At 35.4% G+C, this 27,700-nt stretch overlaps 1 protein-coding gene across 3 annotated transcripts; it reads right to left on the bottom strand.

Annotated features, from left to right (window-relative positions):
• LOC115711423 (uncharacterized) lies at positions 1 to 27,004 on the bottom strand. Of its 3 annotated transcripts, XM_030639758.2 has the most exons (17): positions 26,784 to 27,002; positions 26,505 to 26,577; positions 25,909 to 26,034; positions 25,638 to 25,719; positions 23,508 to 23,661; positions 18,067 to 18,184; positions 17,238 to 17,514; positions 16,856 to 17,039; positions 15,651 to 15,752; positions 15,227 to 15,553; positions 15,023 to 15,106; positions 14,776 to 14,934; positions 13,948 to 14,031; positions 12,762 to 12,899; positions 11,750 to 11,862; positions 10,720 to 10,841; positions 1 to 579 (listed from the first exon to the last, which is right to left on the bottom strand). In XM_030639758.2, exons 3-17 carry the CDS (start codon positions 25,937 to 25,939, stop codon positions 470 to 472), a joined length of 2,085 nt encoding a protein of 694 aa, XP_030495618.2. In that variant the 5' UTR covers positions 25,940 to 26,034; positions 26,505 to 26,577; positions 26,784 to 27,002; the 3' UTR covers positions 1 to 469. The 3 variants fall into 3 exon arrangements, with proteins under 3 accessions (XP_030495618.2, XP_060971778.1, XP_030495619.1); XM_061115795.1 differs by lacking the exon at positions 25,909 to 26,034 and having other exon boundaries at positions 26,515 to 26,577; positions 26,784 to 27,004; XM_030639759.2 differs by lacking the exons at positions 23,508 to 23,661; positions 25,638 to 25,719; positions 25,909 to 26,034; positions 26,505 to 26,577; positions 26,784 to 27,002 and adding an exon at positions 18,944 to 19,109.
• Positions 27,005 to 27,700: the final 696 nt, after the last annotated feature.

Raw genomic sequence — 27,700 nt, 5'->3', positions numbered from 1 at the left:
TAGGGACAATAAATTATTATATTACCCTCGTTAATAGTTATTACAATCAAAAGTAAACAAACAAAACAGTAATCTTTCTTATAAGAACTACTTTTTCCTTCTTGTTCGGAAAAAAAAGTAATGATTTTTTTTTTCATTTCAAAATTTTCCATCTCTTGATTCTTTATCCCTGTGCTAACATTATAAACATCTATTTCCATCAATTTTAAAGGAAAAAAATATTTGTTAGAAGATAGGTTAAAAAGTCAAAAAAAAATTATATTTGTTATGCCCTTAAATTCCTACTCAGCTAAGCATTTTACCATTAAGTCTTTGCGAGCCTTCACATTTGTTCAACCCAGGAGAAGAGATCTTTACTAGGATTAAGAAACTAAGAATTTACAAGGTAGCCATAACCCCATGATGCCAAGCCATAATTCTATGATAGGGTTTTGGTAATTGAATAGCGAAGCACAAAAAGGTGCCACCACTAAGCTATTCTGCGAGCCATCTTTCTGGTCCCTTGACTTCCCTTTCTCATCCCTTCGAGATGGAAAAATGAAACACCATCCGTGCTTGGTGCTGAGTCCTTCATGTCTCCTGAAAGATCCCGAAAAAATAAATAAATAAGATAGATGCTCACTTTTAACGAAATGGCAATTGGTAAATTAAGGAACACTAGCCCTTAATGAACTTTACTTGCATTGATCAAAATTAACTAAACTTGAACAATGACACTTAATGAGCATCGGAAGCAGAGATAAGGTTATGGTTATTGGAATTTAATTATCCTTCAAATATAAGTTGAATGACATAAAAGTACAAGTAAATAAAGATCACAGGAAGAAACAGATGCCAATGATTATTTTGCTTTAATCATTAACATACAAAAATATTTCAAGATAATATTTCTTTAACAATCATTTATGTGACAAGCCAAATACCCGACTTCATTATTCCATAAATTCCAAATGAACAATTTCAGACCTGAGGTATCTAATTTTTGTAGGCATTACAAATGATTATTCTCGTGTCACTTGGTTGTTTTTTAGGAAGAATCGTTCTGAATTGTTCTCTATTTTTGTACTTTTGTGTTGAAATTCAAAATCACTTTAATGTGTCTATTCGTACTTTGAGAAGTGATAATGCAAAAGAGTACAAATCTGGTGTCTTTCAATCTTACATGGGTTAAAACGGCATACTTCATGAAACTTCTTGTGTTAATACTCCATCTCAAAATGGTGTAGCCGAACGGAAAAATAGACATCTGCTTGAAACAGCTAGAGCTCTCTTATTTCAAACTAATGTTCCTAAACCATTTTGGGCCGATACAGTTTCTACTACTTGTCTTTTGATTAATCGCATGCCATCTTCTATTCTTCATGATGAAATCCCTCACAAAATTCTTTTCCCAATAAGCTATTATTTTCTATTGAGCCAAAAAAATTTGGTAGCACTTGCTTTGTTCGTGATGTTCGTCCACATGTCAATAATTAGATCCCAAGTCATTGATGTGTGTATTTTTTAATTGTCTAGTCTCCAGAAAGAGTATAGGTGTTATTGTCCCGATGTTAACAAATATCTTGTTTCTATCGATGTCACTTGCATCTTCGTCGTCAAATTCGAAACTCACAAAATGATCTTCCTATTGCACTATGTAAAGGTATATGCTAATGTACTTTCCTCTTCTTCTTGCTATTTTATTGCTTCTATTGATTCTATCACTATTCCTATAACAGTTCGTGAAGCAATATCTTAACCTGGTTGCCTTGCTGTAATGATAGAAGAGATGAATGCTTTAATTGCAAATGGTATTTGAGTCTTGGTTAATTTACCTTCAAAAAAACGGGTCATGGAGTGCAAATGAGTATTTACGGTTAAATTCAATCAAGATGGAACAATTGCTCACTTAAAGGCTTGTCTTGTTGCCAGGGGTTATGCTCAAACCTATGGAGTGGAATATTGTGATAATTTTTCTCCTATTGCTAAACTCACATCTGTTCGACTATTCATTTCCATGGCAACTACTCATCACTGGCTTTTGCATCAACTTGATATTAAAAATACTTTTCTTCATGGAGATCTTGAGGAAGAAGTATATATGGAGCAACCTCCTGGGTGTTTAGAGTAATAATTTGTTCTCACCGCCCACTTATAAAGATTGCCCAGCTACTAATCTGCCAAAACTTGAAGTCCGTTCGCCAAATTCCTCGCACCTGTGTCTCACGTACCACATGTTGTCACTGCCACCTACCCCACACGATGGCACGTGGAGGCACGTGCAATGGAGATATCAAGGGCAAATCTTCTCCGATTCATTTTTCGGCTCCTCTTAAGCCTACTTGCATCTATCTCAAATTGTAGTTTGGTATTTCTCCCTTCTTCGTATTTTGGTGTTCTTTATTTGTTCATCGATGTTCATTTATGTCTTGTCTCTTCCGATATTTGTTTGAGGTTATGTTAGAGACGAAATCGAATCCAAAACCAACAATTGTTTCTGATGTGGTTCTCGTGATGTCTAAAATCACGGACCATAAATTTATTGGATCAGATTATTTAAAATGGAGTAAGACAATTCAACTTTATCTAATGAGTATTGACAAAGATAAACACTTGACTGATGATCCTCCCAAAGAAAAAGACAATTCAAGAAACGTGTGGTTACGTGAAGATGATCGCTTGTTTCTTCAAATTCAAAATTATATTGATAATGAGGTAATTAGTTTGATTAATTAATGTGAATTTGTTAAAAACCTAACTAATTACTTGGAGTTTTTGTATTCTGAAAAAGACAATCTATGTCGTATGCATTATGTTTGCAAAGCCTTTTATCTTGCGAAGAAACAAGATTAGTCATTTATGAACTATTTTATGGCATTTCAGAGGACATATGAAGAGTTTAATGTGTTGTTGCCACGTAGTCCTGATGTGAAGATTCAGCAGCACCAGCGAGAGCAGATGATTATCATGAGCTTCCTAGCAGGACTCTCATCTTAATTTGACTCTGCAAAGTCACAAGTTCTTTTTGAGTCTGATGTATCCTTTTTACAGGATGCCTTTAGTCCCATTCTTAGCATAGAAACTACTCCATCTATTTCTGTTAATAGTGCTTTGGCTAGTCATAATAATCATGCACCATGAAAAAACTCTACTCCAAGTGGTTACAAAGAAAGCAATTCACAAGGGCATGACAATCGAACACTGGAATCCAGGAACACTATGTGCAACTATTGTAAGAAACCAAGTCATACCAAGTTCAAGTGTAATAAGCTACACTTTAAAAATCAGCAAAAACACTATCCTAATGTTGCTAGCACTAGTGATGCATCTAACAAATCGGACGTCATTTCTGCAGATGAATTTGCCAAGTTCTCAAGGTACCAGAAACCACTCAAGTCTTCATCTCATTTTTGTCACTACAATTGTTGATTCAGGTAAATCTAATTCATGCCTTCTTTCCACCATGGATTATTGATTCTGGTACTATAGATCATTTGACAAGTAATTCCAATCTCTTTTCCACTCTTCAATCTTATAGTCCCACGTCTTCTGTTACCTTAGCTGATGTATCAACTTCTTCTGTTCTTGAATCTGGTACTATTACTCCTACACATGTGCTTATTTTGTCATCATTCTTACATTTACTTAATTTATCCTTTAATTTGCTTTCTATTAGTTAATTCACTCGTAATTTGAATTGTTGCATCTCTTTCTTTCGCAGTCATTGTTTATCTCAGAATCTTATGATGAAGAAGATTATTGCTAAAGGACATGAATCTGACGAATATATGTTCTTGATCCACTACCCTTAACCCTGATTGCTTGTCCGAGTGTCGCTTCCGCTTTTGAGGCTCATTGTCATTTGGGTCATTTATCCCTTCCTTTGCTCAAGAAACTTTGTCCCCAATATGATAAGGTCTCTTCGTTAGATTGTTAGTTGTGTTAGTTTAAGTCTTCAAGTCAATAAACGTGCTAGTGCTCCTTTTGAGTTAGTTCATAATGATGTCTGGTGTCCTTTTCCTATTTTGTCTAAATTTGGATATAATATTTTGTTACTTTTGTGGATGATTATTTTCGTGTGACTTGGTTATATTTATTGAAAAATTGTTCTAAGTTATTTTCTATATTTTATATTTTTTGCGTTAAGATTCAGAATTAATTTTATGTGTCCGTTCGTACCAATGTTTAAAAAGGCGTTTTTGAGGCTCAAGGCGCGCCTCAAGCTGAGGCGTTTAAAGATTGCACCAAGGCGTGCGCCTTGTTGAGGAGAAGAGAGGTGTACGCCTTAATGGGTGAGGCGCTGAATTGAGGCGTGAGGCGTTGAGGCGTAAGAGGCATACGCATCAAATTTTGAAAGTTAAATGGGCTATTTGAGCCTTAAAAAAAGGCCCAGATTGTAATTTTATATTTGTTTTTCTGCTGCCCAACTTAAAAAACCTAAAAAACTTTTAAAAAACCCCATAAACATTAATGAAAAAGCCCAATGAAATATTTAAGCAAGCCCAAATAAAACTTAAAAATAAAAACCCTAATTCTATCTTCTTCCTATCTCTTTCTTTCTCTTCTTCACGTGCAGCTACTTATTTCTTCAACCAACAAAAAAAAAAAACCTTGATGCTTGCTTCCTTCAAATGTGTGCTAGCATAGTAGAGTTTAGGATTCTAATTCTAGAAACATAATTATTTTTATTTTAGTTTGAGTTTTATGAGACATATCTGTTGGTATTGTTGAACTTTATGAGAAGTTTTATGGTTATTATTTTTATGAGATATTTTATAGTATGTTTAAAATTTATGTGACAATTTATTTATTTTTAGTGCCCTAAAAATATTGATTCTATTAATTTTTGAGGCTTACGCCTCATACGCCTCGAGGCTTACGCCTCGCCTTAAAAAAAAAACGCCTCAAGGCTCATTTGCATTTTTTTAAACATTGGTTCGTACTATGCGAAGTGATAATGCCAAGTGTTAGATATTAGATGTATATTAGCTGTAAGAGAGTTAGATATTTAGTAGATATTTAGTAGATGTTTAGTCTCCTAACTCTGTATATAAATATGTATTATTCTATGAAATCAACACACAATTCGAATCACTATTTTCTACATGGTATCAGAGCATTGTGATTCAAAATTCGAAATTCGAAATTAGGGTTCTGAAAAAAAAACTAAAAAAAAAATTAGGGTTTGAGTTTAGGGTTGTTTTTTCGAAAATCCTATTTGGAGTGAACATTGTTTCTCACCGCCCACATAGGAGGACTGCCCAGCCGCCGATCTACGAACCCCCGAAGTCCGGTCGCCGGATTCCTCGCGCGTGTGGCTCACGTGCCGCCTGAAGCTTCTGCGCGTGGGGCTCACGCGCCGGCGCGTGGAGGCGCGTGTGACGGCACCTTCGACGGCGTTCTGTTGCCGATTCTTCACTGGGTTCTTCTAAGCCCACTCGCATCTGTTCTAGGTTGTAATTCGGTATTTGTTTGTCTTCTTCGTGTTGGGTGTTCATTCTTTGGTGTTCTTTTGTTCTTTTTCTCTGTCTTTGTGTTTGCTTTTGAGATTATGGCAGAGATAAGATCAGATTCAAAATCAGTTGTTGTTTCTGATGTTGTTCCCGTGATGTCTAAAATCACGGATCATAAGTTGATTGGTTCGAATTATTTGGAATGGAGTAAGACGATTCGACTGTATTTGAGGAGTATTGACAAAGATGATCACTTGACTGACGATCCTCCTGAAGAAACAAATGATTCAAGGAAAATTTGGCTCCGTGAGGATGCTCGCTTGTTCCTTCAAATTCGAAATTCTATCGATAATGAGGTAATTAGTTTGATTAATCATTGTGAATTGGTTAAAGAACTAATGGGTTACTTGGAGTTTTTGTATTCTGGCAAAGACAACATATCTCGCATATATGATGTTTGCAAAGCTTTTTATCGCGCGGAGAAACAAGATAAGTCTCTTATGAATTATTTTATGGCTTTCAAGAAAACATATGAAAAACTTAATGTGCTATTACCGTTTAGTCCTGATGTAAAAGTTCAACAGCGCCAACGAGAACAGATGGCTATTATGAGTTTTCTTGCAGGACTCTCATCTGAATTTGACTCTGCAAAGTCACAAGTTCTCTCTGGTTCTGATGTCTCCTCTTTACAAGATGTGTTTACTCGTGTTCTTCGCACAGAGACTACCTCTTCAACTCCTCTGAATAGCGTCTTGGTGAGTCATAATAATTCTGCACCGGAAAGAAACTCTACTCCAAGTGGATTTAAAGGAGGTAATTCACAAGGACCTGATAACTGCACACCAAATTCTGGGAGCATCATGTGCAATTATTGTAAGAAACCAGGCCACACCAAGTTTGAGTGTAGGAAGTTACAATTTAAGAATCGACAACAACACTCTACCAATATTGCAAGCACTAGTGATGCATCTGACAAATCGGTCCTTATTTCTGCTGATGAATTTGCCAAGTTCTCAAGGTATCAGGAAACACTTAAGTCTTCATCTTCTTCTGTCACTGCGATTGCTGATTCAGGTAACTCTAATGCATGCCTTCTTTCCAAATCCTCAAAATGGGTCATTGATTCTGGTGCCACAGATCATATGACAGGTAATTCCCGTCTCTTTTCCACTTTTCAGTCTCACAGTCCCACTTCTGTTGTCACCTTAGCTGATGGGTCAACAGCTTCTGTTCTTGGATCTGGCACTATTGTTCCTACACCTATGCTATCTTTGTCATCAGTCTTACATTTACCTGATTTGTCCTTTAATTTGCTTTCTGTTAGTCAACTCACTCGTAATCTAAATTGTTGCATCTCATTCTTTCCTGATCATTGTTTGTTTCAGGATCTTATGACGAAGAAGATTATTGGTAAAGGACATGAATCTGGTGGCTTGTATGTTCTTGACCCACTTCCGCCAACCTCTATTGCTTGTTCGAGTGTTGCTTCCGCTTTTGAGGCTCATTGTCGTTTAGGTCATCCATCCCTTCCTTTGCTCAAGAAACTGTGTCCCCAATATAGTAGTTTATCTTCGTTAGATTGTGAGTCATGTCAGTTTGCCAAACATCATCGTGTTAGTTTGAGTCCACGTGTCAATAAACGTGCTAGTGATCCTTTTGAGTTAGTTCATTCTGATGTTTGGGGTCCTTCTCCTATTTTGTCTCAACCTGGATTCAGGTATTTTGTTACTTTTGTGGATGATTATTCTCGTGTAACTTGGTTATATTTAATGAAAAATCGTTCTGAGTTGTTTTCTATATTCTGTGCTTTTTGTGCTGAGATTCAAACTCAATTTAATGTATCTATTCGTACTTTGAGAAGTGATAATGCCAAAGAGTACATGTCTGCTCAATTTCAATCTTATATGACCTCTAATGGCATGCTTCATGAAACTTCTTGTGTTGATACGGCACCTCAGAATGGTGTTGCAGAACGTAAAAACAGACATCTTCTTGAAACTGCACGTGCTCTCTTGTTTCAAATGAAAGTCCCTAAACCTTTTTGGGCCGATGCAATTTCCACGGCATGCTTTCTTATTAATCGCATGCCATCCTCTGTTCTTAATGGTGAAATTCCATTTAAAATTCTTTTTCCTAATAAGTCATTATTTCCAGTTGCTCCGCGAGTGTTTGGTAGTGTTTGTTTTGCTCGCGATGTCCGTCCATCTGTCACCAAATTAGACCCTAAGGCACTAAAGTGTGTCTTTCTTGGTTATTCTCGTCTTCAGAAAGGGTATAGGTGTTATTGTCCTGATCTCAACAAATATCTTGTTTCTATTGATGTTACTTTTGTAGAAAATACACCTTATTTTTCATCTTCCACTACTTCTACTAGTCAGGGGGAGGATGATGATTTGTTGGTTTATTCTGTCACATCTTATGCGCCTGCTACATGTTCTGGCGGGTCTCTTGTTCCTTCACCTGCCTCGGTCGTCACCCCCACAATGTCTACACCTCCACCACCTCCACCACCTCTACCACCTCCACCACTCCCTCGGCCTCCTATAGTGTACACCAGGCGCCCCCCTCCTCCACCTCCTGTTTCATGTCCTGCACCTGCATCTTCGTCATCAGATCCGGAAATCTCAGATGATCTTCCCATTGCACTACGTAAAGGTAAACGCCAATGTACTTTTCCTATTACTTCTTTTGTGTCTTATAATCATCTCTCCTCTTCTTCTTGTTCTTTTATTGCTTCTCTTGATTCTATCACTATTCCTAAAACTGTTCGAGAAGCGATGTCTCATCCTGGTTGGCTTGCTGCAATGATAGAAGAGATGAATGCTTTGGTTGCGAATGGTACTTGGGTCTTGGTTGATTTACCTTCCGGAAAACAGGCCATCGGGCGTAAATGGGTGTTCACGGTTAAATTCAATCCAGACTGCATAGTTGCTCGCTTAAAGGCCCGTCTTGTTGCCAAGGGTTATGCTCAAACCTATGGAGTGGACTATTGTGATACTTTTTCTCCTGTTGCTAAACTCACATCTGTTCGACTGTTCATTTCCATGGCAGCTACTCATCATTGGCCTTTGCATCAGCTTGATATTAAAAATGCTTTTCTTCATGGAGATCTTGAGGAAGAAGTATATATGGAGCAACCTCCTGGGTTTGTTGCTCAGGGGGAGTTAGGGCGAGTTTGTCATCTTCGCAAATCTTTATATGGATTGAAACAAAGCCCTCATGCTTGGTTTGGTAAATTTAGTCAGGCTGTTGAGAAGTTTGGTTTGTTGAAAAGTAAGTCAGATCATTCTGTGTTTTATAAAAGATCAACTGTTGGTATCATTTTGTTAGTGGTGTATGTTGATGACATCGTTATTACTGGAAGTGATACTGAAGGCATCTCATCCCTTAAGTCTTTCATTCACACCCAGTTTAACACGAAAGATTTAGGAGAGCTCAAGTATTTCTTGGGGATTGAAGTTACTCGAAGTAAACAAGGTATTTTTCTGTCTCAAAGAAAGTATGTACTTGATTTGCTAACTGAGACAGGGAAATTGGGATCAAAACCCTGCAATGCTCCAATGAATCCAGCTGTGCATCTTACACGTGATGGGAAACCATTTGAAGATCCTGAGAAATATCGCAGGTTAGTTGGAAAGTTGAATTATTTAACTGTGACTCGTCCAGATATTGCATTCCCGGTTAGTGTTATCAGTCAGTTCATGTCTTCTCCAACAATTCATCATTGGGCAGCATTAGAACAAATTTTATGTTATTTAAAAGGAGCACCAGGACGAGGTATAGTTTACAAGGATCATGGACATACCCAGATTGAGTGTTTTTCTGATGCAGTATCAAGGTGCTCCAAGGTAGATAGACGATCCACTTCAGGATATTGTGTATTTGTTGGGGGCAATCTGGTCTCTTGGAAGAGTAAGAAACAAAATGTTGCATCTAGATCCAGTGCTGAATCAGAATATAGAGCTATGGCCCGGGCTGTGTGTGAGGTAATATGGATTTATCAGCTTTTGACTGAATTCGGGTTTAAGACTTCTATTCCAGCAAAATTATGGTGTGATAATCAAGTTGCTCTTCATATTGCCTCGAATCCCGTATTCCACGAGCGAACTAAGCACATTGAGATTGATTGTCATTTTGTTCGTGAGAAAATTCAACAAGGTCTGATCTCCACAGGATATGTGAAGACCGGAGAACAACTAGGAGATATTTTTACAAAGGCTTTGAATGGGGTGCGGGTTGATTATCTTTGTAACAAGCTGGGCATGATTAACATCTATGCTCCAGCTTGAGGGGGAGTGTTAGATATTAGATGTATATTAGCTGTAAAAGAATTAGATATTTAGTAGATATTTAGTAGATATTTAGTCTCCTAGCTTTGTATATAAATATGTATTATTCTATGAAATCGAGACACATAATTCGAATCACTATTTTCTACAACATCAAACCCGAGTTATAGAGGGCTAGAGTGGCCTAAGATATTGTGGAAAAGAAGTTTGCTTTCAAAAATTAAAGTATTTGGATGATTAGTGGCTTTGGGCAAAGTGAATGTTTACGGGAGGATGCAAAAGAGACGCCCCTTTTTATCGTTATCCCCTGGCTGGTGTGTTTGCTGCAAAAGGAGTAAAGAAGATGTGGAACACTTGTTTATGGATTGTTTTTTCATCCGTAGATTACGGTTTAAATTGCCGAAGGAATTTGAGTTGTTTTGGATTTTCCCAGGCTCTATTAAACAAATGATAGTGAGTAAGTGGTTGGTTGCAAAACGCAAAGACAAAGCTTTGGAGGACTGTGATCTTGGCTACATTTTGGGTTGTTTGGATAGAAAGAAACACGAGAATATTTGAAGGATCTGAATGTTTTGAAGCGGATATCTAGGATAAAATTAAATTCTGGACAGCTACTTGAGTTTTCAAAACCAACCATTTTGTATTTGAGGGGAATGGAAATCATTGATGTAGAGATTGGAAACTTTATGGTTTATTACATATTCTTAGTTTTTTGTTGGTTATGGTGTCTTTTAGTGTAATTTGTCGCTAAAATATTGAGACCACGGTTTTCTACCGCCACAAGTGAGGCCTCTCAATATATAACGGGAAGTAGCCAGTCTAAGACAATGGCTGCTTTCTCATTCACAAAAAAAGAAAAATTGTAATCTTTCCTATATACACAAGTTTCTTTTCTACATTAGTGATATATGCACAAACATACATTTATATGAATTTAAGAATAAAAGCATAAATTCCACAGCAAAAATTATAATAATAGAGATTGTTCACGAGCTCACCCTCAGATTTGATAGAGACACCAAATTCGTATCCAGATCGCTTTGCAGATACTGTAATCAATCCCGATGATTTTTGCTCCAGGACATCACAGCTTCGCTCAAAAGGTTTCATATGACAAAACCTGCCATTATTTATTTTCAAGGAAAAAAGCAGTGATATAATCAGTGTACAAATGTAGTGACAGAATACTAAAAAATGCCAGAAGTTGAAATAACCAACAAATGATTTCTAGTAAAGCTTCAACAGTTATAAATAAATCAAATCTTTCATTATTTTCTACACTCGAATGGTTATTAAATGCAATGAGTAAAGATATGTGCACCAAAAATATGCACCCAAACATTACAAACAGAGACATATGTTTAATCTTAGGGTGCACATATCATCACTCTAAATGCAACAGCTTGTGCTAACTCAAGGTATGTGTATATTTGTTACATGGCTCTAGAGTATCATACATGGAAAATCCAAGTTCAATTTCCCTATTTACATGGAAAATACAAGTTCAATTTCCCTATTTACATGGAAAATCCAAGTTCAAACATTTATTGCATATCTGAGTAACATACTTTGCACTATGCAAGATACAATTGAAAAAAAAAAACATGGTAGCCTAAGACTAATACCGTGTCCATCCAACACCTGAAAGGAACTAGTACTCTACATTTATTTATGTATCTTTTATTATTTTGGTTCAAGTGAAAGTCGGATTATGTACATATAGCTAAGATCTCTTGAACTTGCTCATTGGGCTTTATGCTTTGAATTAAAACCTTTCAATATACTAAAAGCTTTGGAGCACGAAACTCATGGTTGCTCCCTAGATGGAATTGTAACTTCTAAGAGGAGTAAACCACAAAGCCTGATCACTAGCTATTCTTTATGACAGTTTTTTTTTTTTTTGACATCTTTAGTTGAGTGAATTGTTTGAACCTGACAGACATGAACACTCCAAAGTATACCAATGAAATGCAAGTAAACTGTATATAGAGTACATAAAAGTAAAGATAGCATAAAAAGTACATGTACCATTCTGGAGGTAAGTTATTGGAGTCAAACTCAAAGTCCAACATTCTCCACTTTCTGCATTTATCACACTGCACCCATTCTTGATCAGGCTTGTAAAGAATGCCGTTCTTGCTCTAGACACAAGTGGAAAAAAACACCAACTAAGGCACATAGTTGAACTCAAAATACAAAGAAATATTAAATCCTCAGAACACTTCCATTTCAAAATTAGAGGGACTTGTAGCTTGCTGATTACAATGTCTGTGATCCATGTTCAATTTACTGTGGAAAGGCATATGCTCCAGGGGATATGCCTTTCCACAGTAAATTGAACATGGATCACAGACATTGTAATCAGCAAGCTACAAGTTTGATGAAGAAGACAAAAGAGACAGATACTTGGTTGTTATTTTTTCATGTCATTACTTCTGAATATCCTATTTGGAAACTACAACAATGTAAACATTTACAAACATTAATAGTTTTGGTAAATGGACAATGCAATAGCAACACCAAATATTATAGGTTAAGAGCCACCGCAGATGCTTGACACGAAAAGTGATACTGGTGTGGTAACCACATGGATAAATTAATATTGTAAAACCACCAAATTAGTGTGTAGAGCTCAACACCACAGGCTCCATAGTCCATAGCAATACTCTAAATTATAAATTTAAAGTTTTTATCATGATTTAAGTAAACTCTGTTAGACATTTCATATATTATAATATTAAAACTAGATCCAAAGTGAAAGGCAAAAAGGGAAGGAAAAAAAAGCATAAAATATTAGCATGGTACACAATATTAATAGGAAAATCAGTCCCCTAGCAACAAAATATACTTGACTACAGAAAAATTGACAAGGAGCCCCTAAGAAATGAAAATAATCCCCACAGTGAACAGGATTTCAATTATTTTAATTCTTTTTAAGAAGAGGATCAGATAGTGAAAAGAAAATTTCCTTCTGTTTCAAAAATGTGAAACCAAGCAATTATACCAGCTTCTTATCAAAAAAAAAAAAAAGCAATTATACCAGCTGCAGTGCATCATAGTTATCATCCCAATATTCATCTGCTTTTTGACCTAACCATTTTTCCAAAATTGCATAAGGCTCACAGTCCTGAAATCCTTGCTTGTTGTTAAGCACCCACACACGCCCTTTTCCATCATTCTGTTAGGAGATGGGGAAGTTTCGTTCCACACATGCATCAAATGGCAAAAAACCACAATATTAGAAGCCCAAACGTTAATCTTGAAAAAGCTTCACAAGATTATAGTTAAATTGTAGTTGAATGAAAAATCAAAATTAGATTCTGTTAGCTGTATATTAAGAGTTAATTCTAGTGTCCCAATTGTATAAGTTATCTAACATAGATTCCTATATTTGTATATATATGTGTATACTATTTCAATGAAATACAGCTTGATTTTTTCTTCACAAAACACATGATATCAGAGCATATATTAGAATTCAAAATTTGAATTAGGGTTTATCACAAAATTGGTATTTGAAACTAGGATTTGAAATTTATCTTTTTTAGGGTTCCACTTTTCGGAAGCGCTATTTGTAGAGGGTTAGAATATTAATTGTAGATTAGCCAGAAAATAGGGTCAATTGTAATTATTTCTTTTCTTATTTTCTCTCCTTTCCTAGTTTAGTTTCTCTAAGTTTGTATAAATATATGTTATTTACATGAATAAACACACAATTCAATTCACCATTTTCTACACAGAGCACTTGGACTCTCACAGCCGATAATGACGGACAAGCACTAACAGATTGTCCGGTCGTCGATCTACAAAACCACAAAATTTTGTGGCCAGAAACCCAGGGCGTGATCCCCACGTGCCACCATAAGTTCAGGCAACGTTCCCCATGCGCCGCCATAGAGTATGAGAAAGCATGTTGTATTAGTTTCCATATGTTTATTGGTAGTTTATAACTTAGGAGACCATGTTTATGACTCTGATTAGAGTTTTTGTTTTATTTTCAAGTTTTTTGTTAGGACTCAAATATTAGCGGGTCTATCATTTTCCCTTGTTCTCATGTTACAAGGTTTTCCTCTGCTAAAGCCTATAACTGAAGACTATTTAATAAACTCGGGAGGAGGTCAGTCCTAGACATTTGACCTTTGTCTCCTTATTAAATTTAAAATAACATAGTTAATGATACAATTTATATTATTTCATGGAAATTGTCAAAACAAAAGAAATGTTACCACTACATCGGTAACATCAATGACGCCTATGACACCACGGCCCATATCTGCATTATGAATCGCCCCACCAACTCTCTTGTAAGCCTGCAAGAATTTCCAGTGTGTGTGTATTTATATATATATAGATATATAGATATATATATAGAGAGAGAGAGAGAGAGTGAGAGAGAGAAATAAAATGGCAGAAGAAATAAACAAGCATGAAAGAACAGCTAAATGAATTGACATATAAATTAGAATACTTTTATAATACAACTATGCCTCAAATGCACTTGGGAAATCTGATCCAATACTTTGCTCTACATTCATAATTACAGCATGTCATATGCTATTTGTAGCAGGTCATGTAGAAGGGCAAAGGGGAGTGATAGTTTAATTAAAAACAGGAAGTTCATCGTTCAACTTCAAGTATTTTAACAGATACAATACTTGAAGTTGAACGATTAACTTCCTATTTTTCAACTAAACTATCACTCCCCTTTGCCCTTTACATGACATCGTATCACTTGGGAAATCTGATGTATACAAAGTCAAATGTTATTCAGATCCAACATAACTGCTTGTATCGGGTTCTAATTAAATTTCGTCTTCCTAAATTTGCATCAATGCATGAAAAGTGTCATTGCCACACCAAAAACAAAAAGAAATGCATGATAAGCTCTCTTCTAAAGTAGACTTAAACAGTAAAACTAAAAATTCATGGTCTACACTTCTTTCTTACACAAACAAAAAAGATAGTTTCTTGTTTCCACATTGTATATCAATGAACAACGTGACTGAGAAAAGTGAAAAGGCAAATAGAAATCAATTAATGAAAAAGCTGCTCACCTCAATCAAACGACCATGCCAATACAAAAACATACCACAGTTTGCCCGGTCCCATTCTATTTGGCTCCTACCAAGAGTCAACTGAACACTTTTTCCCATTATAATTCCACTTTCTACACGAGTTTTATTGAGAGACTTTGCCAAAGGTCGACTTTTAACCTGTTTTGGTTAGAAGCTAAGATTTAAAAAGAATCTTGGGGGAAAGCTAAAATCATCCAAGAACCAAAAAACCAGAAGGATATGTTACCAGTGAACCTTGAACATATATCTTCATTCTTGGGACGAAAAAAAGAACTTCCAGATAAGATCGAAGTGAATAATCTAACGGAACCTGAAAACCAAAAAGAACAAATTATAAGCCATGGATGACTTGATCAGGAACAAGCTTACAACAGGCTTGTTCACTTCTTGGGAAATTGAACAAGCTTACAACAAGGTACGGATGACACACCTGTTGGCTGACTTGACCAGGACGACATCTAATCCTTCTAGAACGGATGTATATGTCACTTTCGCAAACAGTGCTCTTATCATTCAACCCAGTACACCATTCAAGACTATAATTTGAACCCCACTCATCTAAATTCCATATATATATTTGTGTTCCTGTCCGCTCATGAAAAAGGGCAGCCTTTTCACCAATAAGATACTTGTTAAATGGTGAAAACTCTTTAATGGTTTTTAAATTGTACTTTGCTAAAGCTTCAGGCTGCACATTTGTATCTACTTCCATAACCTGCCCGTGCCTTTGGTAGCTTACAATAGGAATCTCAAGATTCTGCATTGCAACAAATGGTCATAAAAGTGATGTTAACTGTAAGCAATTATGTCAAGAAAATTGTGTATGGAAATTTATAGTGAAAGTAGTGCCATACATCTTTATTTTCATTCAAAGACTGAGAAAGAAAAGCTAGTGATCTGGAATCAGCAGTCTGGGTAAGAACCAAAGCATCCCTACCAAGCCTCATTGCTCCAGTCTAAGAAGACAGATAATCAGTGACTTAGATTTCAATATTGTGAAAACCTGAGTAGACACGTAGTAGAATAAAATAATTACTGCAAAAACTAACACTCTACTCGAACATAAGAAACTCAGACAATCAAAAGTAATTATAACCAGCCATTTCCTTTAGCTTCCACCTTCCTTATACAACATTCAATGGGAAATAATAGGAAGCCAAACAAGTCCATAAAAATACACAGAATAGGATAATAATTCTTGCTCGGTATAGATTGCTGATCACCCAATTAAGAAAAGGAGAAAAAATCTATATTTATATTTATATTATAAAAGATTTAGAGGTATTAATCATATATTCATATAGACCATCTACTTTGGCTTTCAAAGAAGGAGACACCAAATGAATTAAAACACTAAAACAATCAATCAATTAGCATATGCAACAAAGATCTCTAATCTTATATGATTTACACATAGCTAAATGACAAGAAAGCTTATTAGGCCATGGACTTCACCTTATGAGTGAGTGGTCCATACTTTTACTTCTCAAGGGGCCACGCACACTGTTATTTTGAACTTTTCAAGGTGCATGTGGATTCTAAACCCCATGATCTGAACAATAAGGCTTTTCATATTACCTATTGAAAAGAAATAAAGAAAGAAAAAAGATGCACTTTTACGTGAATCTTGAGAATTATAGAGAACCAATATGCTTCTACAAAGCTGTCCAGTTTACCTTCCATTAATGCAATAAGATTATATGTTGGGCAATCTGATCTCATGATATCTTTCCTTTTGTTTCTATGCAGTTTTTCATTTCTTCCCTAATTAGTTCCAACATCTAAAGACATTTAAACTATATAAATGAAATTAGGGAAGAGTCAAATAGCATATGCAGAAAAGCACAATTGGTGACAGTTATACTTGGTAAATTGGACCATTAAACAAGATACAGTATCCTCTCAAAAAAAAAAAAAAAAAAAAAAAAGCAAAACCCCAAGTTTATACATAATGACATATCATTAATACTATTGAATCCTTATCATTTCAAACCTTCCAATATGCCTTGGCAAAGTTAAATGGTGAAAAAGAAGCATGTACGCTCAAGCCTGATTTTACCTTGAACCCAATACCAAATCTTCCAATTCGCTCTCTTAAATCTTCTTCGGGTTGTTTATGACCGAAACATGCCATAATCATAACATCCTGATGACTCATACCATGTCCATCATCAATTATGGACAGCAATGGAATATGTTTTTCAGACTTTTTACAGTATATCATTTCAACAGAGATGTCCAGTCTGCAATAAGAGATTGGTAGACTAGTTAATCTGACACATCACGATGCAATTATGTTATCTCCATAGAGACTGAAAAGTGTAATAACAGAGCAGGAAGTAAAGAGATAGTAATATTCCTGGTCAAAAGTATGACAACTGATATATAAGTAAATGGTAGTTAAAAACGGTGTAAATTAAGATACAAGCAAGTGAACTCACTTAGTTGCATTAGCATCTCTGGCATTATCAACGAGCTCTGCTATCGCACCAAATATCCATCCGGAATGAGCTTGACCAAGTGTTTTCAAATAACTTGGGTCTGCTCTCACGTAGTTTTTCTCCAAAAGCTCATTCTGCTTTGTTACACGAGGCACAGGTATGCCACAAGTTTCAATCTTTGACAAGCGGGACCGGTCTCTAAATGCTGGTGAAAACTTATCATCAGAAGGATGCATTTCTCCCTTTATGACGGAATCTTGTCTCCCAACATGTATTTCTGTAGTGCCAGAAAGCTCACCTCAGCAAAATGAATACAGGTAAGAGAATCTTCACTTACAGCACAGGTAAACATTAGTCTCAAGGTCCTTTTAGAGAAGTAACCAAAAATAAGGCTCATTTTTCTAGCATGAAGTTAGCCAGTATATGTATTATTGCTGAATTTTCTTTCATTTTTGGGAGCCAAAAGAAAAAGAGGAAAGATAATTTAGGATTACTATCAAGGTTCAGCTGTTATGGGTAGAAAGAAACCCTTAGCAATGCTAGAATCTTTGAAGATGTTTATAAGAGGAACATACATGGGATATAAGTGGAGAACCTTTTTGGGTCGCCTTGTGAGTTTGCTTTATAATTTTAGGGAATGGAGATATGTGTGTGAGTTTATATTTTTTCTGTAGAGGTTTCCTTTCAGGATTTTGCTTTGTGTGGTGTATTTATTTTCCTTCTCCGATTAAATAAATTTTGTTAAGAATAAAAAAAAAAAACCCAAGAAAGGTATTCACAGTCACACAAACAAAAATAAGAAACTTTGTTGGTTAAGTGAGATTTGTACCATGATCAATGCTATGTGATTTTACCATTCGATATGCAACTACAACATGGCCAAGATCCAAGACTTCAGATGGAGGAAGTACATAAAATTCACACAAGTCACATTTTGCTACTGCAACCTGCAAACAAAAGCTAAACAAGTCAACTGAGCTCTAATTAATAACCTTGTGAAGATTTAAGAAAAGTACACATCAAACTTAGAAAATATACGAATTATTATTTTATTTTAGATTTTTTAAAAAAGACAGAGGTTGCTTGTCTTAAAATGACCTAGTCCCAATATCTACTAGGGAGCCTAACCTATGGCAGAGGAAAGCCGTGGTACCATGCTAAACATGAAAAATTAAAAGCATAAAATACAAAATAAGCTCAAAACATGATACATTTAGGCCTATGTCTATATCCCCATACCGATGCACTAATACAAAATAGAACCCCATTCCCTAGTCAGGTCTTGAAAAGATAGATCCTCAAAGCTTTATGTCTTGTAAACCCATATGTTGCAGTCCAAACTTTAACCTTCTCCCAAAGGACATCAACTTTGTTTCAATGACTTCAAAAATCCTACTATTTCTTTCTAGCCAAAATGGTTTCTATCTGTAATCTAGAACTCCTCTCATCCCCATTAATTTTACACAATAATAGCTGACTACACAACTGGGCATGCACCAATGATCCCAAACTATTCGAACAATCTAACCCACAATCGCTGACTAAGAAAGCATTCCAAAAATAGATGGGAAGATGTTTCCCCATACTTTTTGCAGAACACACACCAGCCCAGGGATAAGATTTGAAAGTTGAAAAGATTTTTTCCGTTGTAAAATAAAATTTCATGAACATTCAGCTTTATCTAAAACTAGAATCCAGCTGAAAACCTGAAAACTTTGATCTTGCATGAAGCATAACTTTTCCAGACTCATTTGGACCAATCTCCACCTGCTTCCAAGTGATGAAAAGTGAGAGCATTAAAAGCAGACTTATAAGAGAAAATTCCCTGCAAGTCTGGTTTCCATCGTCTTGAATCCTTTATAAGATTAAAAATTGGTTTGTGTTCAAGAATGTGCAACAATTCTAGTAAGTTTTTCATTTTCCTATTAAGGAAATTCTATATACAAAGCTAGGAGACTAAATGGGAAACTACCAATGACAAAATAGGAAACTACTAAATATCAATTACCCTAATTCTTTTACAACTAATATACAGCTAATATTCTAACACTCCCCCTCAAGCTGGAGCATAGATGTTAATCATGCCCAGCTTGTTACAAAGATAATCAACCCGCACCCCATTCAAAGCCTTTGTAAAAATATCTCCTAGTTGTTCTCCGGTCTTCACATATCCTGTGGAGATCAGACCTTGTTGAATTTTCTCACGAACAAAATGACAATCGATCTCAATGTGCTTAGTTCACTCGTGGAATACGGGATTTGATGCAACACCACAATAGCTCTATATTCTGATTCAGCACTGGATCTAGATACAACATTTTGTTTCTTACTCTTCCAAGAGACCAGATTGCCCCCAACAAATACACAATATCCTAAAGTGGATCGTCTATCTACCTTGGAGCCTGCCCAATCTGCATTAAAAAACACTCAATCTGGGTATGTCCATGATCCTTGTAAATTATACCTCGTCCTGGTGCTCCTTTCAAGTAACATAAAATTTGCTCTAATGCTGCCCAATGATGAATTGTTGGAGAAGACATGAACTGACTAATGACACTAACCGGGAATGCAATATCTAGACGAGTCACAGTTAGATAATTCAACTTTCCAACTAACCTGTGATATTTCTCAGGATCTTCAAATGGTTTCCCATCACGTGTAAGATGTACAGCTAGATTCATTGGAGCATTACAAGGTTTTGCTCCCAATTTTCCCGTCTCAATTAACAAATCAAGTACACACTTTCTTTGAGACAGAAAAATACCTTGTTTACTCTGAGTAACTTCAATACCCAAGAAATACTTGAGCTCCCCTATATCTTACGTGTGAAACTGGGTGTGAATGAAAAACTTAAGGGATGAGATGCCTTCAGTATCATTTCCAGTAATAACGATGTTATCAACATACACCACTAACAAAATGATCCCTGCAGTTGATCTTTTATAAAACACAGAATGATCTGACTTACTTTTCAACAAACCAAATTTCTCAACAGCCTGACTAAATTTATCAAACCAAGCACGTGGGCTTTGTTTCAATCCATATAAAGATTTGCGAAGATGACAAACTCGCCCTAACTCCCCCGGAGCAACAAACCCAGGAGGTTGCTCCATATATACTTCTTCCTCATGATTTCCATGAAGAAAAGCATTTTTAATATCTAGCTGATGCAAAGGCCAATGATGAGTAGCCTTGGCAACAAGACGGGCCTTTAAGCGAGCAATTGTGCCATCTGGATTGAGTTTAATCGTAAACACCCATTTGCATCCTATGGCCTATTTTTCGGAAGGTAAATTAACCAAGACCCAAGTACCATTTGCAACTAAAGCATTCATCTCTTCTATCATTGCAGCAAGCCAACCAGGATGAGACATTGCTTCACGAACAGTTTTAGGAATAGTGATAGAATCAAGAGAAGCAATAAAAGAGCAAGAAGAAGAGGAGAGATGCTTATAAGACACAAAAGAAGAAATAGCAAAAGTACATTGGCGTTTACCTTTACGTAGTGCAATGGGAAGATCATCTTTGATTTCCGGATCTGATGACGAAGATGCAGGTGGAGGACATGAAACAGGGGTGGAGGAGGGGCGCCTAGTGTACACTATAGGAGGCCAAGGTAGTGGGAGAGGTGGAGGAGGTGGTGGAGGGGGTGGAGGTGTAGACATTGTAGGGGTTATGACCGAGGTAGGTGAAGGAACAAGAGACTCGTCAGAACATGTAGCAGGCATAGAGGTTGTGACAGAATATACCAACAAATCATCATCCTCCCCCTGACTAGTAAGAGTATTGGAAGATGAAAAATAAGGTATATTTTCTACAAAAGTAACATCAATAGAAACAAGATATTTGTTAAGATCGGAACAATAACACCTACACCCTTTCTGAAGACGAGAATAACCAAGAAAGACACACTTTAGTGCCTTAGGATCTAATTTGGTGACAGATAGGCAGACATCGCGAGCAAAACAAACACTGCCAAATACTCGAGGAGCAACTAGAAACAATGACTTATTAGGAAAAAGAATTTTAAATGGAATTTCACCATTAAGGATAGAGGATGGCATGCTATTAATAAGAAAGCATACCGTGGAAATTGCATCGCCCAAAGGTTTAGGAACTTTCATTTGAAACAAGAGGGCACGTGCAGTTTCAAGAAGATGTCTGTTTTTATGTTCTGCGACACCATTTTGAGGTGCAGTATTAACACAAGAAGTTTCACGAAGCATGCCATTAAAGGTCATGTAAGATTGAATTGAGCAGAAGTGTACTCGTTGGCATTATCACTTCTCAAAGTACGAACAGATACATTGAATTGATTTTGAATCTCAGCACAAAAAGCACACTAAGTTCTTCGTACGTTTTCTTGAAAGCCATAAAATAATTCATAAGAGACTTATCTTGTTTCTCCGCATGATAAAAGGCTTTGCAAACATCATATATGCGAGATATGTTGTCTTTGCTAGAATACAAAAACTCCAAGTAATCCATTAGGTCTTTAACCAATTCACAATGATTAATCAAACCAATTACCTCATTATCGATAGAATTTCAAATTTGAAGGAACAAGCGAGCATCCTCACGGAGCCATATTTTCCTTGAATCGTCTGTTTCTTTGGGAGGATCGTCAGTCAAGTGATCATCTTTGTCAATACTCCTCAAATACAGTCGAATTGTCTTACTCAATTCCAAATAATTCGAAACAATCAATTTATGCTCCGTGATTTTAGACATCACGGGAACCACATCAGAAACAAAACGAACAAAACGAACACCAAAGAATGAACACCCAAACACAAAGAAGGCAAGAAAATACCGAATTACAACCTTAAACAGATGCGAGTGGACTTAGAAGAACAAAGTAAAAAACCGGCAAAAGAACGTCGTCGAAGACACCGTCACACGCGCCGGCGCGTGGGAAGACGTGCAAAAGCTTCAGGCGGCGCGTGAGCCCCACGTGCAAGGAATCCGGCGACCGGACTTCGGGGTTTCGTAGATCGGCGGCTGGGCAACACTGCTGAGTGGGCGATGAGAATAAATTCGCACTCCAAAAAAGATTTTCGAAAAAGAACCCTAAACTCAAACCCTAATCTCTCTTTTTTTTTTTATGAAACCTAATTTCGAATCACAAAGCTCTGATACCATGTAGAAAATAGTGAATCGAATTGTGTATATATTTCATAGAATAGTACATATTTATATACAAAGCTAGGAGACTAAATGGGAAACTGCCAATAACAAAATAGGAAACTACTAAATATCAGTTACCCTAATTCTTTTACAACTAATATACAACTAATATTCTAACAATAAGATTAAAAACTGGTTTGTGTTCAAGAATGTGCAGCAATTCTAGTAAGTTTTTCATTTCCCTATGAAGCAAATTCTCGAAAAGTAAAGGTTCCACCCAGAGGATTGGAGCTCTCCACAATGAGTCTCAACTCTTACCAATTTTCTCCATACCTTTCTAACAGACGCCCTCCCCTTATATACTTTACGGTGCCCTAAAATAATTACCACTTCACCCCTAAAACTTATACAACTCAGCCACTAATACACATCAACTATTAATTAAAACAACGAGAGTTAAGAACTAAGACTAAAGTTTGGTTTAATTTGGTGGCTTATCAAATATCTCTACAGAGAAGTTAAAAAAACCCATTACAAACAACATCAGTGAGAAAACAAAAAGAAATAAAATGTTTCTAGATTCTAAGCCAAACCTAGCCTATTTAGGTTTAATAAATCAAACCTAGAGCCAATCTAGATAAACCAGCTTTTCCTTCAACAATAAATATTAGAAGAAATAAAAAAAAATGGAATAAATGGAGAGAGAAAATATTTTGTGTAATGAATTACTTCACTTTGTCACTCAACAAAAGGAAACTATTATTTGTGAATTAAACATCCAAAAGTTATTTTCTAAAAGAAACGGATTTTGAGTGTGCATTCATTGCATTTTGACTAACAATGGCATAACTAGAGAATTACTTGTCAATAGAGTTTAATGAAATAAAATTATTTCAACATTATCTGATTATCACCAATAATCAAAAGCTAAGAATTAGCAACCAAAGATCGTACTTCAACCACAAACTTATCCTCATTATTGTAAAACAACACAAGTTTTTCTATCTTTTTATCATCTTTGTTACAATATCCCTAAACTTTTTAAATACTTGATCATTTAAAAAGTAATTGTAGGAACCAACTAAAGCATTTTAGGAGTTTTGAACTCTTATGCAACGCATAAACACTTGGATCATTGCTTACCTTGTTATTATCTTTAATATGTCTCAAAAATATACCCCATTCAGTTTTATCACGACGATTCTCAGCCGCCGGAGAAAGAACAAATTGTGGTAACTCATCAAGAAAAGATAACTTCTTTCTTCGAACAAATTCATTCAAGCTCCAGGTACATGGCCTATCATGAAAATTCAAAGCATGCAAACAAAGAAAAACGATAAGAAAATTGTTACTTACTTCTTCACATCTCTATCAGAATATGGACAAATAAATAATAAAATGTAGACTAGACATTGAAACTCAGAATGAGCCAACAAGTGTCCAAAAAGGTGAAGTTAGAAATAGTTGTGACTAAACAGGGCAGAACACTATACAACCTAAACTTCTTCTTTTTATGCAGAACTAAAAACTTGTATTACAAAGATAGTGTGAGAGAAAACACACCAACAACAAAGAAAATTACGAAGAATAATTTCAGTCCCAAATTGGGTCAGAGAACAAAATGCTCTTAAGATATTTAAGATTGTATGAATGACCAAGTCACCACTCTATATATGATTTTTTTCCCATAATCTTCCCCATTAAACTAAACTACTGTGAAAACCCCTCTGTTGCTTTCCAACCATATGGCTATACATGCTGCCATTAATGCTACCATCCATAAAAGTTGTTTGGTTTTACATCCGATTCCCACTACTACAAAAGCCAATAATTTTATACGATATTGTGGCATGCACCATTTCAATATGAACTCTCTTAACCAAAAGTTCAATGAGAGCTTATAACGCAGAAATAAGTGATGGAGATATGAACTACAGATTTTTCTTTTCGTTTTTTTTTTTTTTTTTTTTGTAATATGCATACTTAAACATCCCAACATATCAATGAAACAAAGATGATAAGCCTCCTATTTAGTTTGTTTATCGAGGGATTAGTCTTAGAAAGTTTTATTTAACTTGTACTAGGTGTTTAATTGTCTAGGGTGACGTGTTCTATTTTCATTGGTTATTAGCTTGCAATTAGGCTGCTGATGTTGCAAGTTCTATACTCTAAAATTAGAGTAAGGGAATTTGGCAGATACCTTATGTTGGATGAGAATAGAGAATAATATCAAGTAGGAGAGATCTAGCCCTCTTGAAAGGTTAAAAATAGGAGAGAAAGCCTCTCAAGAGCTTGATTGTGTAATTCTTGAAGATTTAATAATGGATTTCTAGTATTCTCGAAGAGTTCTAGTGGGATCTTTTAGTATTCTTGTGTGTTATTATTGTTATACTCCTAATCTAGGAAAAAACTAACTTTAGATGGACTGAACTTTTCCATGGGGAAAAAAACATTGGCAAAGAACTCAATAGTCGATCTGGAAAACACCTCAGATCTATCACCCAACCACACTCTCCAACCTTCCGCATAACTAAACCTACAAGTAATTATCCTTTCCAACAAAAGACGGTATCTATAAAAAAAATAGGGAGTTTTTTATCATTCGGATTTCTTATAAAATGGAAGTTCCAGGCTTCCAGCAAAGTTGCTTCCTCTCTCATTCTCTCTTACTAAGAAATCTAAAATGCATATGCTCATGAGTTCTTTCAGAAGATAATACTGCTAATTCAAGAAAAGCATATTTGAGAAACTCCGTTCTATTTTCCTCACGTTCTTCAAAAATCTAATCATGCTTCCAACTAAACTCAATTATGGAAAACAATTAAACCATCATAGACAAAATGCAAGGAAAGGGGACATAAGAAAGGAAGCAAAGTTTTTCCACAATAAAACTATCATCATATCAAAGGCATTATGTGAAAGTATGACTTGCTAGGTCCTCACAATCTTTTCATTAATTTCAATATGTATAAGAAAACAGCTTTTACAGTTTAGCTACACAATGTTCCATCTATTATCTGCCATTTCAAATGGGAAGGTTGTCTTTGTACTTTCTTCAGGGTGGGAAAACAGAAAATGGCAACATAAAACCAAGTAGGGAAGTCAATTCATTTATACTGACAAAAGACATACGTCAACATACATACTTTTCAAAATAATTTTTAAGGAAATGAAATATAGTAACACTTCAAAGGCAGTAACCATAACTTGTAAAAGAAGACAGAAGTGCACGGATGAAAAAAGTGATGTGAACATGAAAGAAATAAATCATACAGTTGGAAAGGTGGGTTACTACATCGTGTCCGACATATGGGCTTGTTATCTTTAGTAAGTAGAACATATTGCTTCGAAATACCTACAGACATCGAAAGTCAGTAGCAACAAAGATAGAGCCTTCATAGCCAAAAAATAAACAAAAAACTAAAACAAAGAGCCTAATTAGATAATATACTTGAAAATGACGAGCAGCTACAAACTAATGTTCTCGTTGATTAAAGAAAACATTAATCTTGTGCTTCAAAACATTTGAGAAATGAAAACTAACCTTTTCTAGTCTCGAGTAAATAGTCCCCCATTTGTAAAAAAGTAAAATTGAGCCAAACCTTATCTACATGTCAGCACCCACAACTGCCTAATCTCCGTTGGATCAGAAAATAAGTTTTTTTTTTATCTGTTTCAGAAAAATTCAATTTATGTATTTTCATTCCTAGACTTTTCACATTTTGAAAAGAACAAGGACATTTGTAAACGAATCAAGAAATTCTTTACCACTCTAAAAACAAAAAGAAGAACAGGAAGAATAAGAAAGTTCGAAAAACCAAAGTAATAAGATAGTTTAATCATATTAAAAGACATTATGGGTTTTCACACTTAAAAATTGCTAAATATGGATCAGCATGTCTTCAATATACACAAATATACAACTACAAGTATTACTTGAAAAGAAAAAAAGAAAAAAAGATCATCAAGTGAATCTAACGACAACTCCAAAATAAATACCCAAAAATTTTAAGCTAATAAGGGAAAACGGCCAACCAGGTTTATAAACGCTAAGGATAAGCTCAAGAATCAAAATCGCAATCTTGATGAATAAATAAATAAACGAAAAATGAAAGGTCTGTAAACGAGGACATTGAGTACCTACTCGGACCTTGAATCTTGAAGGTCTTTCCTACAGTAGCCGCAAGCATGCAATTTGAACAGTAGGCTTCTCCTGCAGAATGATTAACATAGAAAAACCAAGCCAAAATTTAGAGCGAGAGAGAGTACAAGGCCATTAAGATACATTTCGAATCGAAAGGGCATATTTCCTAAAATCGAAAATCCATTTCGAATGAGACCCAAATATGTACATATATAAAATAGATACAGGGGGAGAGAGAGAGATTAATGAATGAAAATGGTGGAAGAAGTCTGTACAGGAATGGCGAAGCCAAGAGGAGGTAGCGCGGAAGCAAAGATGGTGTCAGTGTGGAACACTCTGTACTTGAAAAGAAAGAAGTTGTCAGAGTTTAAGGGAGCCTTAGCGCGGAAGTCTGAACGTCATGCACGTTCAAATTTTGAGAGGAATTTATTTTCAAGGAATGGCAAACGGTTCGGGTAATGCCACTTATCCGACCCGTTAGCACCCTTGAATTGAACTGGGCCCAAATATTTTGAAAAATTATAGGAAAATGAATATATGTTTTGATATATATGGCATAAAAATTTAATTACCTTAAATATGGCATTTTTTAAAAAAAACTTATAAATATGGAAAAAGTAATGAGGAATGCCATAAAAAACTTTAAATTTGTGTTTCTTTTTATTTTTTTTTTCTTTTTTTAAAAAATAAAACACTAAAATAAAGAAAAAATGATCTCAACTGCAGATGTTGTTTTTTTATTACAGAAATTAAAGTTGTTTTTTTTATTTAAACTACTGTTTTTTTTTTGTTAAAAATTAATTATTTCATTAAAAGCAGCAAAAAAAAAAACCAGTTTCATCAACATCATCCTGAAAAAAAACCAGTTTCATCAACATTGAAAGAAACTAATAATTTCATTAAAAAAATAAAAAAATAGTTTCATTATGTTATTACAAATTTTTTATTTTAAGTTACTTTTTTATTATTTTGTTTCTAGGTTGGAAACTTACACTTACATTTTGTTTTTAATATTTGTATGCATGGTGTGTTGTTTTGATTATATTTGTGATTAATATTTTTTTTTTGTATTTTTGTGTGTGTGTATTTTTTTTATTTGATTGTCTGATGAAACTAGTTTCAGTTAACTTTATAATTAATATTTATATTTTGTTATGATTTTTTATAGCGTCAAAACTGGTTTCATAGGTCG

This window comes from Cannabis sativa, chromosome 5, assembly GCF_029168945.1.
Source record: "Cannabis sativa cultivar Pink pepper isolate KNU-18-1 chromosome 5, ASM2916894v1, whole genome shotgun sequence".
NCBI lineage: Eukaryota > Viridiplantae > Streptophyta > Magnoliopsida > Rosales > Cannabaceae > Cannabis > Cannabis sativa.
This window is presented reverse-complemented; position numbering and strand designations above follow the sequence as displayed.

What these genes read in the sequence shown, in the direction of transcription:
- LOC115711423 (XM_061115795.1), bottom strand. Translation starts at nt 26,554, where the DNA reads ATGCTTGCGGCTACTGTAGGAAAGACCTTCAAGATTCAAG. An exon ending in AAAGACCTTCAAGATTCAAG is followed by an intron (nt 25,720 to 26,514) that starts GTCCGAGTAGGT and finishes CGATGTCTGTAG; the next exon opens with GTATTTCGAAGCAATATGTT. An exon ending in TTGATGTTACCGATGTAGTG is followed by an intron (nt 12,900 to 13,947) that starts GTAACATTTCTT and finishes ATCTCCTAACAG; the next exon opens with AATGATGGAAAAGGGCGTGT.